At 65.6% G+C, this 15,169-nt stretch overlaps 1 protein-coding gene across 1 annotated transcript; it reads right to left on the bottom strand.

The window, feature by feature from the left end:
* Window positions 1-1,424: 1,424 nt before the first annotated feature.
* PRODH (proline dehydrogenase 1) lies at window positions 1,425-15,166 on the bottom strand. Its single transcript, XM_054173091.1, has 14 exons — window positions 14,846-15,166; window positions 13,981-14,180; window positions 7,940-7,971; window positions 7,470-7,607; window positions 7,327-7,391; window positions 6,855-6,971; window positions 6,500-6,579; window positions 6,199-6,280; window positions 4,998-5,090; window positions 4,773-4,919; window positions 3,838-4,013; window positions 3,420-3,518; window positions 2,630-2,718; window positions 1,425-1,654 (listed from the first exon to the last, which is right to left on the bottom strand). Exons 1-14 carry the CDS (start codon window positions 15,158-15,160, stop codon window positions 1,467-1,469), a joined length of 1,821 nt encoding a protein of 606 aa, XP_054029066.1. The 5' UTR covers window positions 15,161-15,166; the 3' UTR covers window positions 1,425-1,466.
* Window positions 15,167-15,169: the final 3 nt, after the last annotated feature.

Raw genomic sequence — 15,169 nt, forward strand, 5'->3', positions numbered from 1 at the left:
CTCCAGACCCTTCCCCAGCTTGGTTGCCCTTCTCTGGACCTGCTCCAGCCCCTCAGTGTCCTTCTTGTTGTGAGGGCCCCCAAACTGAGCCCAGTATTCAAGATATGGCCTCAGCAGTGCAGGGTAAGAGCAGACCCCCAGGCTTGCTGCATGGTGAGAGCATGGCTGGAGGACACTCCATCATCTCCCACCTGACAGCACAAATGCAGATAAATGGTTGCAACAATTTCCTGCTGAGTGCTGGCTGCATCTAAGGAGCCAGGGAAGGAGGTGTGGACAGTGTGCATCTCCCATGGAGCTGGGGCTGAGGGTCACACAGGTCTGGGATTCTCCTCTGGCCGTGGAGCCTCCATCACAGTAAGCAGAAGCTGGGCAGCATCCTCCAGGCAGATCTCAGGGTGGGGAGAGGCTCTCCCACAGCTGTTCCCTCCCTGCTCCTGCAGGTTAGCCATGGAGTTGTCCTGTTCCATCTCCAGGGCTCCCAGCTCTCCCCAGGCCCATCACAGACAGCTCCATTGCTTCTCCATTCCCAGACCCAGGAAAGTTCAGCCTCATTTGGCACAGCCCACCTCTGGCTCCTTTTCCCAAGCCCTGGCCCCAGCCAAGGCCCAAGTGGTGCAGGTGGGCAGGGAGGAAGGCAGCAGCAAGCCCTCCTCGAGAGCAGGGCAGTGCTGGGCTGCCCAAGAACTCCAGGAGAGAGAGTGGAGCAAGAACAGTTTTGATTTAATATCACCATTCTCACCCAATCCAGTGCAGAGCAGAGCTGAGCTGTGCTCTGGCTCCTGCTGCTCCCACAGCCACAGCTCTCCATCACTGGGGCCAAGGACAGTGGAAGGGGCAAGGCCAGCCTGGGGCCAGGGCCAGCCAGCTGTCCCCTTGGCTGTGTGCCTGAGGATGGACAACTCCAGACAGCTTTGGCTCTTCTTAGCCCAAGTGGGATGAGGGAGAGCTTGGTCCTGCCCAGCACCAGCTCAGCTCTGGTTGGTGCACAGGCAAGTGGTGGCTGCCCTGGGATGGGCAGCAGGGCCTGATCCTGCCCTGCCCAGTGGCCCTTCACAGGTCACTGTGGCCTCTGCTTTGGCATCTGCCTCCAGGGAGCTGGCAGAGACCAGGCCCTGGCAGAGGCTGGAGCAGCTTCTGGCTGAGACCAGCCTGTCCCCAGGCCACCCCTGGACCTGAGCTTATGACACCAAGCAGGCAGCCAAATCTCCCCCGGCAGGGCGACCCCCCCGGGGCAGGGGAGCCCCAGCACCACCAGAGCCCTGGGACAGCAGGGGAGGACATCCCTCGGGGCAGTGCCAGCTGGGGCAACCTACAGCAGGTTCAAACAGCAACGAGGACGTGTCCCCCCTCCCGGCGGGGGCAGAGGGCACCGAGGGGGAAACCGCAGCAGGACCGGGACAGGAGCACAGCGGTGACGGCTGGCAGGCACGGGGCAGCCGCCGGGGCCGGGGGCAGGGCCGGGGCTAGCGGCCGGGGCTGAAGAGGCTGCCGGCCAGGAGCCGTCTCTTGACCTCCCTCCAGAGCAGGTCCCGCTCCCGCGTCGCCCTCTGCATGAAGCTGCGGTTCTCCTGCGCCCGCCGCGACAGGTAGGGCAGCACCTCCTGCACCGGCCCGTACGGGACGTACTTGTACACCGGGAACCCCGCCTGGCCTGCGGGGGGGGAGGGGAGGAGGGGAGAGGGGAGGAGAGGGGAGGGGGGAGGAGAGGGAGAGAAAAGAAGCGGGGTGTGGGGGGAGGAGAGAAGAAGATGTGGGGCTCGGAAGGTGCCTGCCTTCCCTTGCATGTGCCCCTGTCCCAGCGCACCACGAGCCCGGGGGGCACACACAGGACTGCTCCTCTCCAGCTCAGCAGGCGGTGGCTGGGACGTGCCGAGGCCACCAGGAGGTGGCACTGCCACAGCCGGTGCCAGGCTAACGCCAGCCTCCTTCAGAACCAGCAGGGGCAGACATTTATCCAGCGTGACCCTGGGGCTCAGGCAGCCAAACCCTGCCCGGGGAGGGCTCCAGCAGCCACCCTGGACAACTGCCCTGTCCACCTCCTGCTGTCCTGGCCTTGGGTCCCTGCTCCGGACACCAGTGTGGGAAGGGGGATCAAGCCCTGACCTGAGATGGGCTACCTGGACTCTTGTGTGGCCATCTGACCTTGCATGTGCCTGGGCACCTGGGAGCTCTGCTCCCCTGCCTGGGCCAGCAGCAGAAGGCAGGACAGGGTCACACAAAAGGTGGTTGCCACCCTGGTAGCGAAGGGCCCAGGACCTGGTGTGCACCTCCAGCGATGCTCCAGCCCAAGAAGGTTTGCTGCCTGCCAACACCAGTCCCTGGCCCACCCAGGAGAATCCTGATCTCAGCTCCTGGTCCAAAGCAGGAACTTCCCTGCCCAGCCATCGTGGTCCCACGGAGCCACCCGGAGGCAGAGGAGATTCCCCAGGCCTCACGCCGGGCTCACAGCACTGCCCACAGCAGGGGACAGGCAAGAAGGCACAGTCCTTAGCCAGCCCTGCTCTGGCACAGCCCTGGCCTGGCTCCATCCATCCCTCCCATCCCACAGCAGCTGCTCAGGGGGACCCCAGGGGTCAAGGTGGGGCAGGAGCAAGCCTGCCAAGCGTGCCCTGCTGGCAGCACTCACCCAGGGGGAAGGTGATCTGGTCACACATGCCCAGCAGCTGCCCGAAGCACACCTTCTTCTCCAGGGGGTGGATGCCAAGCTCCCTCATCCTGCAGGCCAAGCCTCAGCATTAGGCAGAGTGGAGAGAGCTGAGCAGGCAGGGACAGCCTGGCCCTCCAGAGCAGCAGGGGCAGCTGCCAGCACAAGGGCACAGCACTGCCCACTTCCCACAGGGATGCTGGGATGGGAGGGCTCCAGGGAGGTGCTTGTGAAATAGGCTGGGGAACAGGGACAGCTCTGTGCCCACCAGGAGCTCCCACACTGCACAGCAGCTCTGTGCCCACCAGGAGCTCTCACACTGCACAGCAGCTCTGTGCCCACCAGGAGCTCCCAGGCTGCACAGCAGCTCTGTGCCCACCAGGAGCTCCCAGGCTGCACAGCAGCTCTGTGCCCACCAGGAGCTCCCAGGCTGCACAGCAGCTCTGTGCCCACCACAGGCTCCCAGGCTGCACAGCAGCTCTGTGCCCACCACAGGCTCCCAGGCTGCACAGCAGCTCTGTGCCCACCAGGAGCTCCCACACTGCACACCAGCTCTGTGCCCACCACAGGCTCCCACGCTGCACAGCAGCTCTGTGCCCACCACAGGCTCCCAGGCTGCACAGCAGCTCCAAGCCCCAGCTGAAGCCCTGAGCACCAGATGCAAGATCCCAGGAGGTGAGCAGGGAGAGGAGCTGGGAAGCCACAGCACAGCTGGCTGCACCTCTGCTGGGCCCTCCCCTGCCTTCAGCCCCCGTGCCCCCGCAGCGCCCACCTGCGCAGGGTGGCTCTGACGGTGTCCTCGTTGTGGGAGGCCACCATCACGCTGGCCCTCCCGCTGCGCTTGATCTCCTCCAGGATGTAGTCAAGGCACCTGCAGGACAGCGTGGGGGCTCTGCTCTCAGCCCGGGGGGCGCTGTGCTCAGCCCGGGGGGCGCTGTGCCCAGCCCGGGGGGCTCTGCTCTCAGCCCGGGGGGCTCTGTTCTCAGCCCGGGGGGCTCTGCGCTCAGCCCGGGGGGCTCTGCGCTCAGCCCGGGGGCTCTGCGCTCAGCCCGGGGGGCTCTGCGCTCAGCCCGGGGGGCTCTGCGCCCAGCCCGGGGGGCTCTGCGCTCAGCCCGGGGGGCTCTGCGCCCAGCCCGGCCCCAGCCCCGCGCCGCCGCGCTGGGAGCACGGAGCAGAGGGCTGCCCCCTACCTGTGGTACATCTCGGTGGTCTTCTCGTAGGTGGCGTTGATGGGGTCCTCGTAGCCGACCCTGGCTGCCCTCTCCCGCTCCTGCTCCATGTAGGCGCCGCGCACCAGCTTGGTGCCAAAGTGCCAACCCTCCCTGCGGGACAGCTCCACGTCCACTGTCACGTTGTCATAAGCCTCCTGGCACCAGACCAGAGAATTGTCAGGGTTGGAAGAGACCCCAAGGCTCAGCCAGCCCCAGCCCCCTGCCATGGGCAGGGACCCCTCACACCACAGCAGGCTGCTCACAGCCACCTCCAGCCTGGCTGCAAACACCTCCAGCCAGGAGGCTGCCACCACCTCCCTGGGCAGCCTGTGCCAGGCTCTCACCACCCTCCTGGGCAACAACTTCTTCCTCACATCCAATCTCAATCTCCCCACTTCTAGTTCTGCTCCATCCCCCCCAGTCCTGTCCCTCCCTGACACCCTCCAAAGTCCCTCCCCAGCTTTCCTGCAGCCCCCTGCAGCTCCTGGAAGGCCACAATGAGGTCTCCTGGGAGCCTTCTCCTCTCCAGCCTGCACAACCCCAACTCCCTCAGTCTGTGCTCACAGCAGAGCAGCTCCAGCCCTCTGCTCCTCCTTGTGGCCCTGCTCTGGACACCTTCCAGCCCCTCCAGAGCCTTCCTGGCACAGAGGCTCCAGAGCTGGCCCCAGAGCTCCAGCTGTGGTCTCAGCAGAGTGGAGCAGAGGGGCAGAATCCCCTCCCTGCCCTGCTGGCCACACTCCTCCTGCAGCCCAGGCTCTGCTTGGCTCTCTGGGCTGCAAGCTCTCACTGGCACCTCTCTGCCCAGCACCCTCAGGGGGGCAGCCCCCAGACTTGTGCCATGGCTTCACGAGCCGGGGGCTCCCTCCAGCTGCTCCAGCAGCCCTGCCTGCCCGGTGCCCTGCCAGCCCCCTCACCTTCAGGTAGCACTGGTAGGTGTTGAAGATGGTGGCCTGGTCCCGGTTGAAGCGCCGCTGCATCTCCAGGGTGAGGCGGCTGATGGCCGGCTGGAAGTAGCTCTGCTCTGCATCCACCATCAGCCTCACACCCTTCTCTGTGGCTCTCTGAGGGGGTCAGTGACACACAGGTTGGCTTCGTGGGGCCACCTGCTACGTGCCCAGCTCCCCCAGAGCCCCCCTTACCTTGGCCAGGACGTCCAAGCGCTGCAGCACCCGCTGCATCTGCAGGTCCTCCTCCGCGCCGAAGCGCGACAGCAGAGGCTCAAGCTGCCTGCTCTGAAAGGACAAGAGCTGGTGGCAGCCTGCCTGTAGCCAGTGTGGGGCTCAGGGAGACAAACACCTCCCAGAGGATGCCCATCCCCAGAGCTGCTGCCCACCCCAGCTCCCCAGCACCCACCAGCCAGCTCGGCGTGCACGCAGCGCCCGTCCTGCAGCCTGGAGCCGAGTGTGGCAGATCGCGGCGTGGGCGGCACGGGTGGCAGCCACCAGCACAGCCACCAGCAAGCTACCAGGCAGACCCAGACCCTGCTCCCCCCAGACTCTCAGTGGCCACACTGTGGGACCGCTCCACAGGTAGCACAGACACAGAATACAGAATTAAGCAGGTTGGAAAAGACCTCAGAGACCACCAAGTCCAATCTACCACCCAGCACCACCTGATCAACTCAACCACGGCACCAAGGGCCTCAGCCAGGCTCCTCCTAAACACCTCCAGGGATGGGGACTCCACCACCTCCCTGGGCAGCACATCCCAGTGGCCAATCTCTCTCTCTGGGAAGAATTTCTTCCTAACATCCAGCCTGAACCTCCCCTGGCACAGCTTGAGACTGTGTCCTCTTGTTCTGGTGCTTGGGAGAAGAGACCAGCCCCCACCTGGCTGCAACCTCCCTTCAGGGAGTTGCAGAGAGCAAGAAGGTCTCCCCTGAGCCTCCTCTCCTGCAGGCTAAGCAACCCCAGCTCCCTCAGCCTCTCCTCATAGGGCTGTGCCCCAGACCCCTCCCCAGCTTTGTTGCCCTTCTCTGGACACCTTCCAGCAGCTCAACCTCTTTCCTGAGCTGAGGAGCCCAGAACTGGACACAGGACTCCAGGTGTGGCCTGAGCAGTGCTGAGCACAGGGCAGGATGAGCTCCCTGCTCCTGCTGGCCACCCTGCTCCTGATGCAGGCCAGGATGCCCTTGGCCTGCTTGGCCCCCTGGGCACAGTGCTGGCTCATGTTCAGCCTACCATCAACCAGCACCCCCAGGTCCCTCTCTGCCTGGCTGCTCTCAGCCACTCTGTCCCCAGTCTGTAGCTGCCTGGGGTTGCTGTGGGCAAAGTGCAGCCCCCAGCTCCTGGATGTGTCCAGCCTCCTGCCCCTGGCCTCTGCCCACCTCTGGGTACCCACCTGCATGTTGGGGACGAGCAGCAGCTTGGGGAGCTCGGCACGCCTGTCGATCAGGCTGCTCCAGTCCAGCAGGTCCACAGTGCTGGGAGCAAAGAACCAGGTCCACATTGGTCTGCTGCAGGCCTCCACCAGCTCCCACCCCCCACCAGCAGGCAGGGTGTAGGGCACACACCACCCTCAGCTGTCTTGTCACTTCCACCCAAACCTCCTCTGTGCTGAGCCACCTTTGAAGACCTGCCCTTGCTGTTGCCCCACTGCCCCAGAAAGAGGGACAAGGTCCTCCAGGTCCCAGGCAGCTTACCCACTCGTGCCCAGCTCCTCTCCAGTGAACCACTGCTGGCTCTCTTCCTTGGTTGCAATGCCAAGTTTGGCCAAGGCCTCCTGCAGCCCAAAAGAGCATCAGTGTCATGGGGCTAGAGGGCTTCCCAGATTGCAGTGGGTTGGAAGGGACCCTCCAAGGGCAGCTTGTGCAACCCCCACCCCCGCAGTCAGCAGGGACACCTCCAACCTAGAGCCCCCCAGGGCCACAGCAAGTCTGATCTTGGGGCCTCAACCACAGATCTTCCTGCTTCAGGCTCAGGGCTGCTGCAGGACCTCTACAGCCACTGGCCACCTTCAGCAGCACAGCCTCCCCCTTCAGACCCCACCTGCCTCACCTGCAGCTTCTCCACCTCCAGGCTGATGGCCAGGGCTGGCTGCCCAGCCTGGCCCTGCTCCGCAGCCAGCTGCTGGAAGAACCTCCTCCACCTCACCAGCACCTCCGAGAGCCGCACCTGGGGGGACAGGGCTGCTGTGCCAGGGCTTTGCCAGCTCACACTCAGCTTGTGCAGGCTCTGGACTCTACAGCAGGGCACCTGGGCCAAGCAGGGGGCCAAGCCTAGCCATACAGACCCTCCACACCCCCACCTTGGGACCTGCACATGTCTGTGCTCTTCACGCGGTCCCAAACGTCGAACAGGGGCTCCAGAGCGCTGCTGGGCACACAGGGGACATCCCCTTGCTGCCCACTCCTCAGTCTCCAGTAGAGGTGCCACTGCAGCAAGCCTGGCACCCCAAAGCCCTCACAGCTGCATCACCTGTGGCCCAGGCTCTGCCCAACCTGCCCCTGGTCCCAGCCCTGCCGCTCACCAGGAACTGAGGTCTGCCCAGCGCGGTCATCTTGATGGCCGAGAAGCCGTTCTCTGAGCTGCCACCTGGAGGGAGCCAGGGAGTCAGAGGTGGCCTGAGGGGCACCTGGGGCACAGTGGAGCCTGGCAGAGCGGAGCACTCACCTGAGGCATCGATGCAGCGGAGGAAGGTCTCCATGTGCTGGTCACACTTGGCCTCGTCAGCATGGACATAGGGGTGGGGGCTGCCGGCCCCGGGCTGGGCTCGCTGCCACTGCTGCTTCTCCTCCCTTTGTTTTGCTCCTGGGGTGGGAGAGGATGGAGATGGGCCCTGCAGCCCTGCCAAGCTCCTAAAAGCCTCCCCAGGAGCTTCTTGCCGTGGGTGCAGGGGACAGGGGCTCTGACTCGGACCTCCAAGGAGCCCTGAGGGCTGCAGGGAGCCCTCCTGCCTGCTCTGCTGCCCGAGCAGAAGCTGAGCCCTTCGCGAGGAGCAGAGCTGGCCAAGAACCAAGATGTTCTTCAAGCCTCCCTGTGTGGATTGAGGCCGTGGGAGCTGAGTTCTTTCCCCACTCCAGGCCCACAGTGCCTGGATCAACAACCTCCAGGCTGTCAGCAGGAGAGGTTGGGTCACTCACCTCCCATCTTCTCAGCTGCAGAGGTGCCGGAGCTAAGAAGAGAAACAGGGAAGGTAAGGGCCAGGTCAGCAACCCCCTGCAACCCCCTGCTGGTGGCCAGGGCAGCTCTGAGGCTCCCCTGCTGCCAGCCTGGTGGTGGACTCTGCTCTTCCCTCACTACCCTATCACCAGTGGGTCAAATGCTGCTCAGTGGGAGCTCTGCTGGCAGGTCAGGTGCCCCAAACCCACCTGTGGAAGGCACCAGGCTTTCCACATCCAGGCAGGTGTCACCTGGAGGACCTCAGCAGCACAGGGAGGATGTTCTGTCCCAGGGCCCAGAGCTACTCTCCAACAGCCCACCCTATGCAAGGACCAGGTCAGCCCTGGCCACACCAGGCCACAGTTCTCACTGCAGTGGCACCAAGTCTCAGCTCAACATCTCCCCACCTTGCAGGCACCAGCAGCTGGACCAGGAAGCAACAAGTCCCCCCAGAGCCAGGGTGCATCAAGCTGTAGCTTACTCCACGCTCCTCTGTGCCCTGGCATCAGCCAACAGCTCACAAAGGAGCTCCCAGCTGTAGCTGCAGCTGACCTCAGACGTCACTTCGAGCCCAGGCCCTTCACCAGGGAGATAAGAGGGCAGCCTGGTGGATGCCAGCCAAGCCATGAGACCCTCCTTGAGCTTGAGCAGCTAAACCTTCTTGCTGACAACCCAAATCCAGCCTGCAGGTGCAGGGTTTCACCTGGGACACTGCCAGGTCCCTGAGGAGCAACCCTGAGTGGCAGCAGAGCCCCTTCCTCCAGGAGATCTCTGCCTTGGGGTCACTGTGCCCAGCAGTGGGGAATCACACTGTGAGTACCAGCAGCACAGCCACCGTCAGAGGACAGGAACCAGACAGCAGAGGCACCTGGCATGGTCCCAGAACATCTTGTCCCTCATGGAAACCCTGTGACAGAGATTAGGGGCTGCTGGAAGAAGCAGAGCCAAGCCCTTCTTTCCTGCTGTCCAGAGCCAGCAAGAGTCCCACACTGCTCAAAGCACAGCAAAGCCTGGGGTGAAGCAGGGCAGGAGCAGCCACAGCTCCTGGGGAGCAGCAGCAGGACCACCTCTGGCAGGCTCTGCTCTGTGAATCTGCCACCATGAGGACAGGTTGGGAGCTTTCTGCCCCCAAAATACAGAGAGGGTGGCACAGGCTTCATAAAGCCAGGGGAAGGATGTGGGAGCACAGCTGGCAGTGGATGGCAGCCCAGGATAGAAGGACTGGAGAAAAGGCAGCATGAGGCAGGGGAAGGCTGCTGCTGGACACACTGCTGTGACCTAGGCTGTGGTGAGACTGCAACAGGTTGGGAGGCAGCCCCCAGGGGCATCCTGGCCAAGCCCTGCAGCCCCAGGGACAGCTGCAGCTGGAGCACAGGGACACAGCCAGGCTGAGCTTGGATGTCTGCAGGCATGGAGCCTCAGCCCCAGCCCTGGGCAGCCTGTCCCAGTGTCTCCCCAGCCTCCCTGTGCAGAACTTCCTCCTGCTGTCCAACCTGCCCCTGCCCTGCTCCAGTTCCAAACCCTTGCTCCTTGTGCTCTCCCCACAGCCCCTTCTGAGCAGTCCCTGCCCAGCCTGCCTGCAGCTCCCTGCAGCTATTGCAGTGCAGCTCTGGGGTCTCCCTGCAGCCTTCTCTCCTCCAGGCTGAACAGCAGGTCCCAGCCACAGCACAGTTCTGAACCCCAGAGCACATCTTGGATCCAGCATCCGAGGGGGTTGGACCTCGGGAGGTCCCTTCCAGCGCAGCCCATTCTGCGCCGCTGCGACCTGGGGCACTGGGGACAAGCAGCGGGGAACAGAGCCTCCCCTGGGCTCCCCAGGCTGCCTGCACTCCTCCGGCCCAGCAAAGCACCCTCGGCCGTGAAGTGTTTGAAGCTGCTGCAGGCAAACAGAGCCCTGCCAGCGCATTCCTGCGGCGTGACTGCTCCCAGCCCTTCCTGCCCGCGGGGGGCAGGCCCGGCCGTGCCATGGGGCTGGCTTCCTCCTGCAGCGAGCACAGCACAGGAAGCTCCTTCCAGCTGAAGAAACAGCTCCTCCCGATGTCCTCCGCTCTGTGCCGCCTTAGTCCCGGCCGTTCCTGCACCAGCCAAGTGCCACTTAACCCCAAGCTGACACATGGCCCCCCCGGCCCCCTGACCTTGGCCAGCCAGGACTCCCAGAGCCAGGACATCGCCAGCCGCTGGCCAAATGCTTCCGGCAGGCTGTGGCCAGAAAGGAGGCACCCGGGAGGCAGGGCACGCTCAGCACCCGGGAGGCAGGGCACGCTCAGCACTCGGCAGGCAGGGCACGCTCAGCGCCCGGCAGGCAGGGCACGCTCAGCACCCGGCAGGCAGGGCACGCTCAGCACCCGGGAGGCAGGGCACGCTCAGCACCCGGCAGGCAGGGCACGCTCAGCGCCCGGCAGGCAGGGCACGCTCAGCGCCCGGGAGGCAGGGCACGCTCAGCACCCGGGAGGCAGGGCACGCTCAGCACCCGGGAGGCAGGGCACGCTCAGCACTCGGCAGGCAGGGCACGCTCAGCACGAGGCAGGGCACGCTCAGCACCCGGGAGGCAGGGCACACTCAGCGCCCGGGAGGCAGGGCACGCTCGGCACGAGGCAGGGCACACTCAGCACGAGGCAGGGCACGCTCAGCACGAGGCAGGGCACGCTCAGCACCCGGGAGGCAGGGCACGCTCAGCACGAGGCAGGGCACGCTCAGCACGAGGCAGGGCACGCTCAGCGCCCGGCAGGCAGGGCACGCTCAGCACCCGGGAGGCAGGGCACGCTCAGCACCCGGGAGGCAGGGCACGCTCAGCACCCGGCAGGCAGGGCACGCTCAGCACCCGGGAGCTGCCCCTCAGCCACGGCATGTCCAAAGCACGGCTTGCAGGGCAGGTGACCCAGCAGACACAGCAGGCTGGGCCTGCTCAGGGAGGTATCAGGCTCAGAGGAAACCATCTCAGGAGGAGCACAAAGGTTCCCCCCTGTCAGCACCAAGTAGGCAAGGCTCCATTTCGCCCTGGTGGCTCCCAGGAGGGTGCCACAAGCACAGTGCCAGCAGATAGGGTCTGGTGAAAGGGATGAGGAGCAGCAGGGAGGATCTGTCCCTGAATGACCACATCCAAAGCAAGTCGCTCACAGGAAGCCCATAGCGAAGCTGTGGGTGAGGTTTAAAGCCCTGCAGGGCTGGAATGAAAGCAAAGCTGCTGGCAGAAGTCCTTCAAGTCTGCCCAGTGCATGAGCTGCCAGCAGGCACCAGCCCAGGACCGCTGCAGGATCTCCTTGCACAGCTTCAAGCTAAACAGTAACCACCCCGTGATCCCTGCAGCACATGCTGGCAGAGCGCTGGCAGAAGGGGAGGCAGTGGCTCTGGGAGGCTGATTGGCCAGGCTGGATCATAAATCCCACACTGGGGCCGGTATCAAGCAGCCACCCAAGAAACCTCCAGGGGAAGCAAAGTCCACGTGCTGTGTGGCAGAGCCCTCTGGGGCAGGCTCGTCCTTGCCCACGCTCCTCAGCTCCTGGCTTGGGATGCCCCTAGCCCAGCAACGGCTCCAGGGCTGCAAGGGCACCACAGCCTCCTCCACTAGTGGAGGGCTCCTTGTTTTATTCCACAGGCAACAGAAGCCCCTACCCAGCCCACCAATTGCCCCTGGGAGCAACACCCAGGCTCTGCTGCCCACGGGACCTTTCTCCGGCTGTGTCACTATGACCTAGCAGCAGCCTTCAGCACAGGGTCAAGGATGCTTGGGACGAGCAGGCAGAGCTCTGGCTGCCAGCCCGGGCAGGGTAGGTAGGAGCCTGCAGCAGGCTGCCTGAGCTGTGCTGGTGCTCCCAGCCAGGAATCCTGTTGGCAGGAGTGGCCAGGGCCCATTGCTCCAGAGGAGCAGGCTGCACTCACAAGCCCAGCACGGGGTCTGTTTGCCTGGGACACACAACAGCAGATGGCACCACGAGACCAAAGAAACCACTGGCAGCAGCTGGTTTGTCTCTGCTTCCCAGCTGGCAGTGGGGTAAAGCCCTGAAGTGCCCAGGGGAGGGAGAGATGCACTGCTGGAGTCCACAGCGCAGCCACCAGCCCTCGACTGCTGCTCATCTCTCTTGCCCAGTTTGGCACCGTCCCTGGCAGGAACGGTGGCAGTTCAGGGGTTTGCCCCAAGGCAGAGCCAAAGGAAGACCCCAGAGCAAGGCTTGGCACGGTCCAACGCGTCCCTTTCCATGCTACTCGCAACCCCCCGGGCCGTGCCCCTGCTCCTTGGTGTGCCTGGGTCATCTCCAGGCTGGAATTCCCACCCCGAGGGGCACAGACCAGGAGCAGAGTGCAGACAGCTCCCACACCTGCCTTGCCGTGAGCCTGCTGCTGAGAGCCCGCGGTGGTCAGCCCCGGCAAAGCCCGCAGCGCCGGCACAGCCCGAGCAAGAAGGGCAGCGATGCAAACACCACCTCTGCCGCCTCAGCCCTGTGGGGCTGCTGAGCAACGTGCCCCTGTGTGCCCCAGGGGAAGAAAACCACCACTGCCCCTCCCGGAAACACCACTGCCCCCTGGCTTCCGAGCAGCCACCTCCCCGCCCGGCCTGCAGGGGGCAGTCTGGAAGCTTGCCTGTAAAAGCCACGAAGCCTGCGGCTTGATCTGCAGGGGGCTGGGGGTGGGCACAGCCTCACTCCCCACTGCGAGCCCTCACATCAGCACTGCCCTCCTGAGCTGCCTGGGGACGGGCAGGGCCCTTTGCCCCGAGTGAGGATTTCCAGCAGCAGTGCTGAGGGGCAAGAGAGGGTGCCTGATAAGCAGCAGGTGGGGAGCAGAGATAAGCCTCTGGGGGCAGCTGGGAGGAGTCACAGGATGTTAGGGGTTGGAAGGGACCTGGGGAGATCATCGAGTCTAAGCCCCCTGCCAGAGCAAGACCATAGGGTCCAGCAGCAGCGCCTACATCACCAGCCACATTACCCCACACCCCCACTTCAATATCCTCCTCCCCCACCCCAAAAAAGCCACTTCTGACGGGTTTTGGATAGGGTGTGACAAGCACGTGGCAGCTGGGTGGTGTCCCTGGCTGCCACAGGGCACGGAGTTGTGACAGCCTCCTGCTGCATCCCCTCTGGCAGGCCCACTTTGTCCTGAGCGTGGGAAACACACCACCCACCCTGGTGGCTGTGGGGTGCCAGCCAGCAGCCCATTGATCAGGCCAGCAGAGGCACCCAGAAATGGAGCCTGAATGGTGGGAAGGTACTGCTGGCTTCGGGCCAGAGCCTGCCCTTGGCAGGGGGCAGCAGGCAGGGAAGGCTGCCCAGGGTGGGAGCCACAGTGTGGGAAGGAGGTGTGACCTGGGTAGGGGGGTGCAACGCTCCAGCAGGAAGGAGCTGGAAATGGTGGGGGGCAGCAGCACCCCAGTGTGTGCATGGGGGGGGGGGGTTGGGGGTGGTGGAGGGGACAGGACCCTGAGGGAAGAATGGAGGTGGGGGAGGTGGCAGCATTTCGGTGTGGGGTAGAAGGGAGACTGGGGGGCTTGCAGCACGCCGGTGTGTGCAGGGGTGAGGGGAATGGCAGCACCCCAGTGGGGGGACGGGGAAGTGGGGTGGCAGGCAGCACCTCAGCGAGGGTAAGGGAAAGAAGGACAGGGGGCCAGCACCCCAGTGCGGGTGGGTCAAGAAGGTGGCATCCCAGGGGGAAGGTGGGGAGCAGGGGAAGGCTGCGTCTCGGTGTGCACAGAGAAATGGAGTGTGTGTGTGTGGCTTCATCCCAGTGTGGGGCAGTGGGCGGGGGGCAGCACCCTGTGTGCACAGGCTGTTGAAAGGGACAGGACCCCCAGCAGGGGAGGGGCCGGGGGGAGCAGCGCCCCGAGCGCTTGGGGCGGATGCGGGGCGGCACCCGGGGGCGGGGCTGTGACGCACAGCAATCCCCAGGGCCCAGCCAATGGGAGCGGGGGGCTGGGCAGCGACAGCCAATAGCAAAGCGGCCAAGTCCCGCTCCCGCGCTTGGCGCCCGCCGCGCCCCCGGCCCCGTCCCGGTCCCTGTCCCCGTCCCCGGTCCCCGGTCCCGCACTCACTGCCGCTCGGCCTCCCCGGAGCCCAGGTCCTCCTCCACGCTGTAGTCCAGCACGGCGCCCACGCCGAAGGCCTGGTTGCGCCGGATGAGCGGTTTGATGGCCTCCTGGTCCTCCCCGGCCACGAACTGCCCGTAGAAGGTCATCTTCATCAGCCGCTCGAACATCGCCTGCCCCAGCACCTTCTGGCATAGCTGCAGCAGCTGCGGGGCAAGGGCAGCTCAGCGCCCGCGCCGCTACCCCTCCGGAACGGGCAGCCCCTTTGCTCAGATGGGGCCCGGCAGTGCTGCTGGAGTGGGCACCCCCCTGGCCCGAAACAGGCAGCCCACCCCGGAACGAGAAGTTCTCCTAGCTGGCTGGGGACCAGCATCCCCACCCTGGGCTGGGCAGGCCCCCCGACCTGGCACCCTACCCGGAAGGGCAACACCCTTGCCCGGAACCGGCATCCTTCTCGCCCCCTCCCCCCAGGAACGGCAACAATCCCCCCCCACCCCCCCGCCAAGTCAGAGACCAGAAACCCCCGGAGTGGGCACCCCCCGGCCCGGCTGGGAGCCAGCATCCCCGCTGGATCGGGCACCCCCTGCTCGAGACCGGCAGGAGCGGGAACCTTCCTGAACGAGAGCCTACCCTCGCCCGTGCCCGGCTTCCCTCCGCAGTCCCTGGTAGGGGACCCCCCCATGCCCAGGACTGGCACCCTCCTTGCCCTCTCCCGGTCCAGCACCGGCAACTTCCCCGCCCAGCCGGGGACCAACACCCCCACTGGAGCAGGCAGCCGTTCCCCCTGCCCCCCTCCCCCCGGCCCAGCGCCCCCCCCCGCAGCGGGACCCCCCTCGCCCCGGGCCGGTGCCCGCCCCGCGCCGCCGCGCACCTCTCGGTTGTGCTCCACCAGCGGCCCCACGGCGCAGAGCCCCAGCACCAGCAGCCCCCGCAGCAGCTCGGCGCTGCTCTTGCTGCGGAACGCTTCCTCCGTGTCCCCGAAGTCCACGGCGGGCGGCGGCGGCGGGGGGGCCCGCTCCGCACCCCGCGGGGGGATCGGCGGCTGCACCGGCCGGGCCCCCCTGTCCCGGGACGGCGGTGGAACGGCCCCGCGGGGCGCGGCGGCGGGCGCGGAGCTGGGGCGGCGGGGGACGCCCAGGCGGGAGACGGCGGCGCAGAGCGCCCGGGCCGCGTTCGGCGGAGCCATAGGCACGGT

Source organism: Dryobates pubescens, chromosome 25 (genome assembly GCF_014839835.1).
Source record: "Dryobates pubescens isolate bDryPub1 chromosome 25, bDryPub1.pri, whole genome shotgun sequence".
In the NCBI taxonomy this organism is placed as follows: Eukaryota; Metazoa; Chordata; class Aves; order Piciformes; family Picidae; genus Dryobates; species Dryobates pubescens.

Coding starts and splice junctions, on each gene's coding strand:
- PRODH (XM_054173091.1), bottom strand. CDS start 15,160: ATGGCTCCGCCGAACGCGGCCCGGGCGCTCTGCGCCGCCGTCTCCCGC. Junction 4,920..4,997: donor GCTTGGACGTCCTGGCCAAG/GTAAGGGGGGCT, acceptor TGACCCCCTCAG/AGAGCCACAGAGAAGGGTGT. Junction 2,719..3,419: donor GTCAGAGCCACCCTGCGCAG/GTGGGCGCTGCG, acceptor CTTGGCCTGCAG/GATGAGGGAGCTTGGCATCC.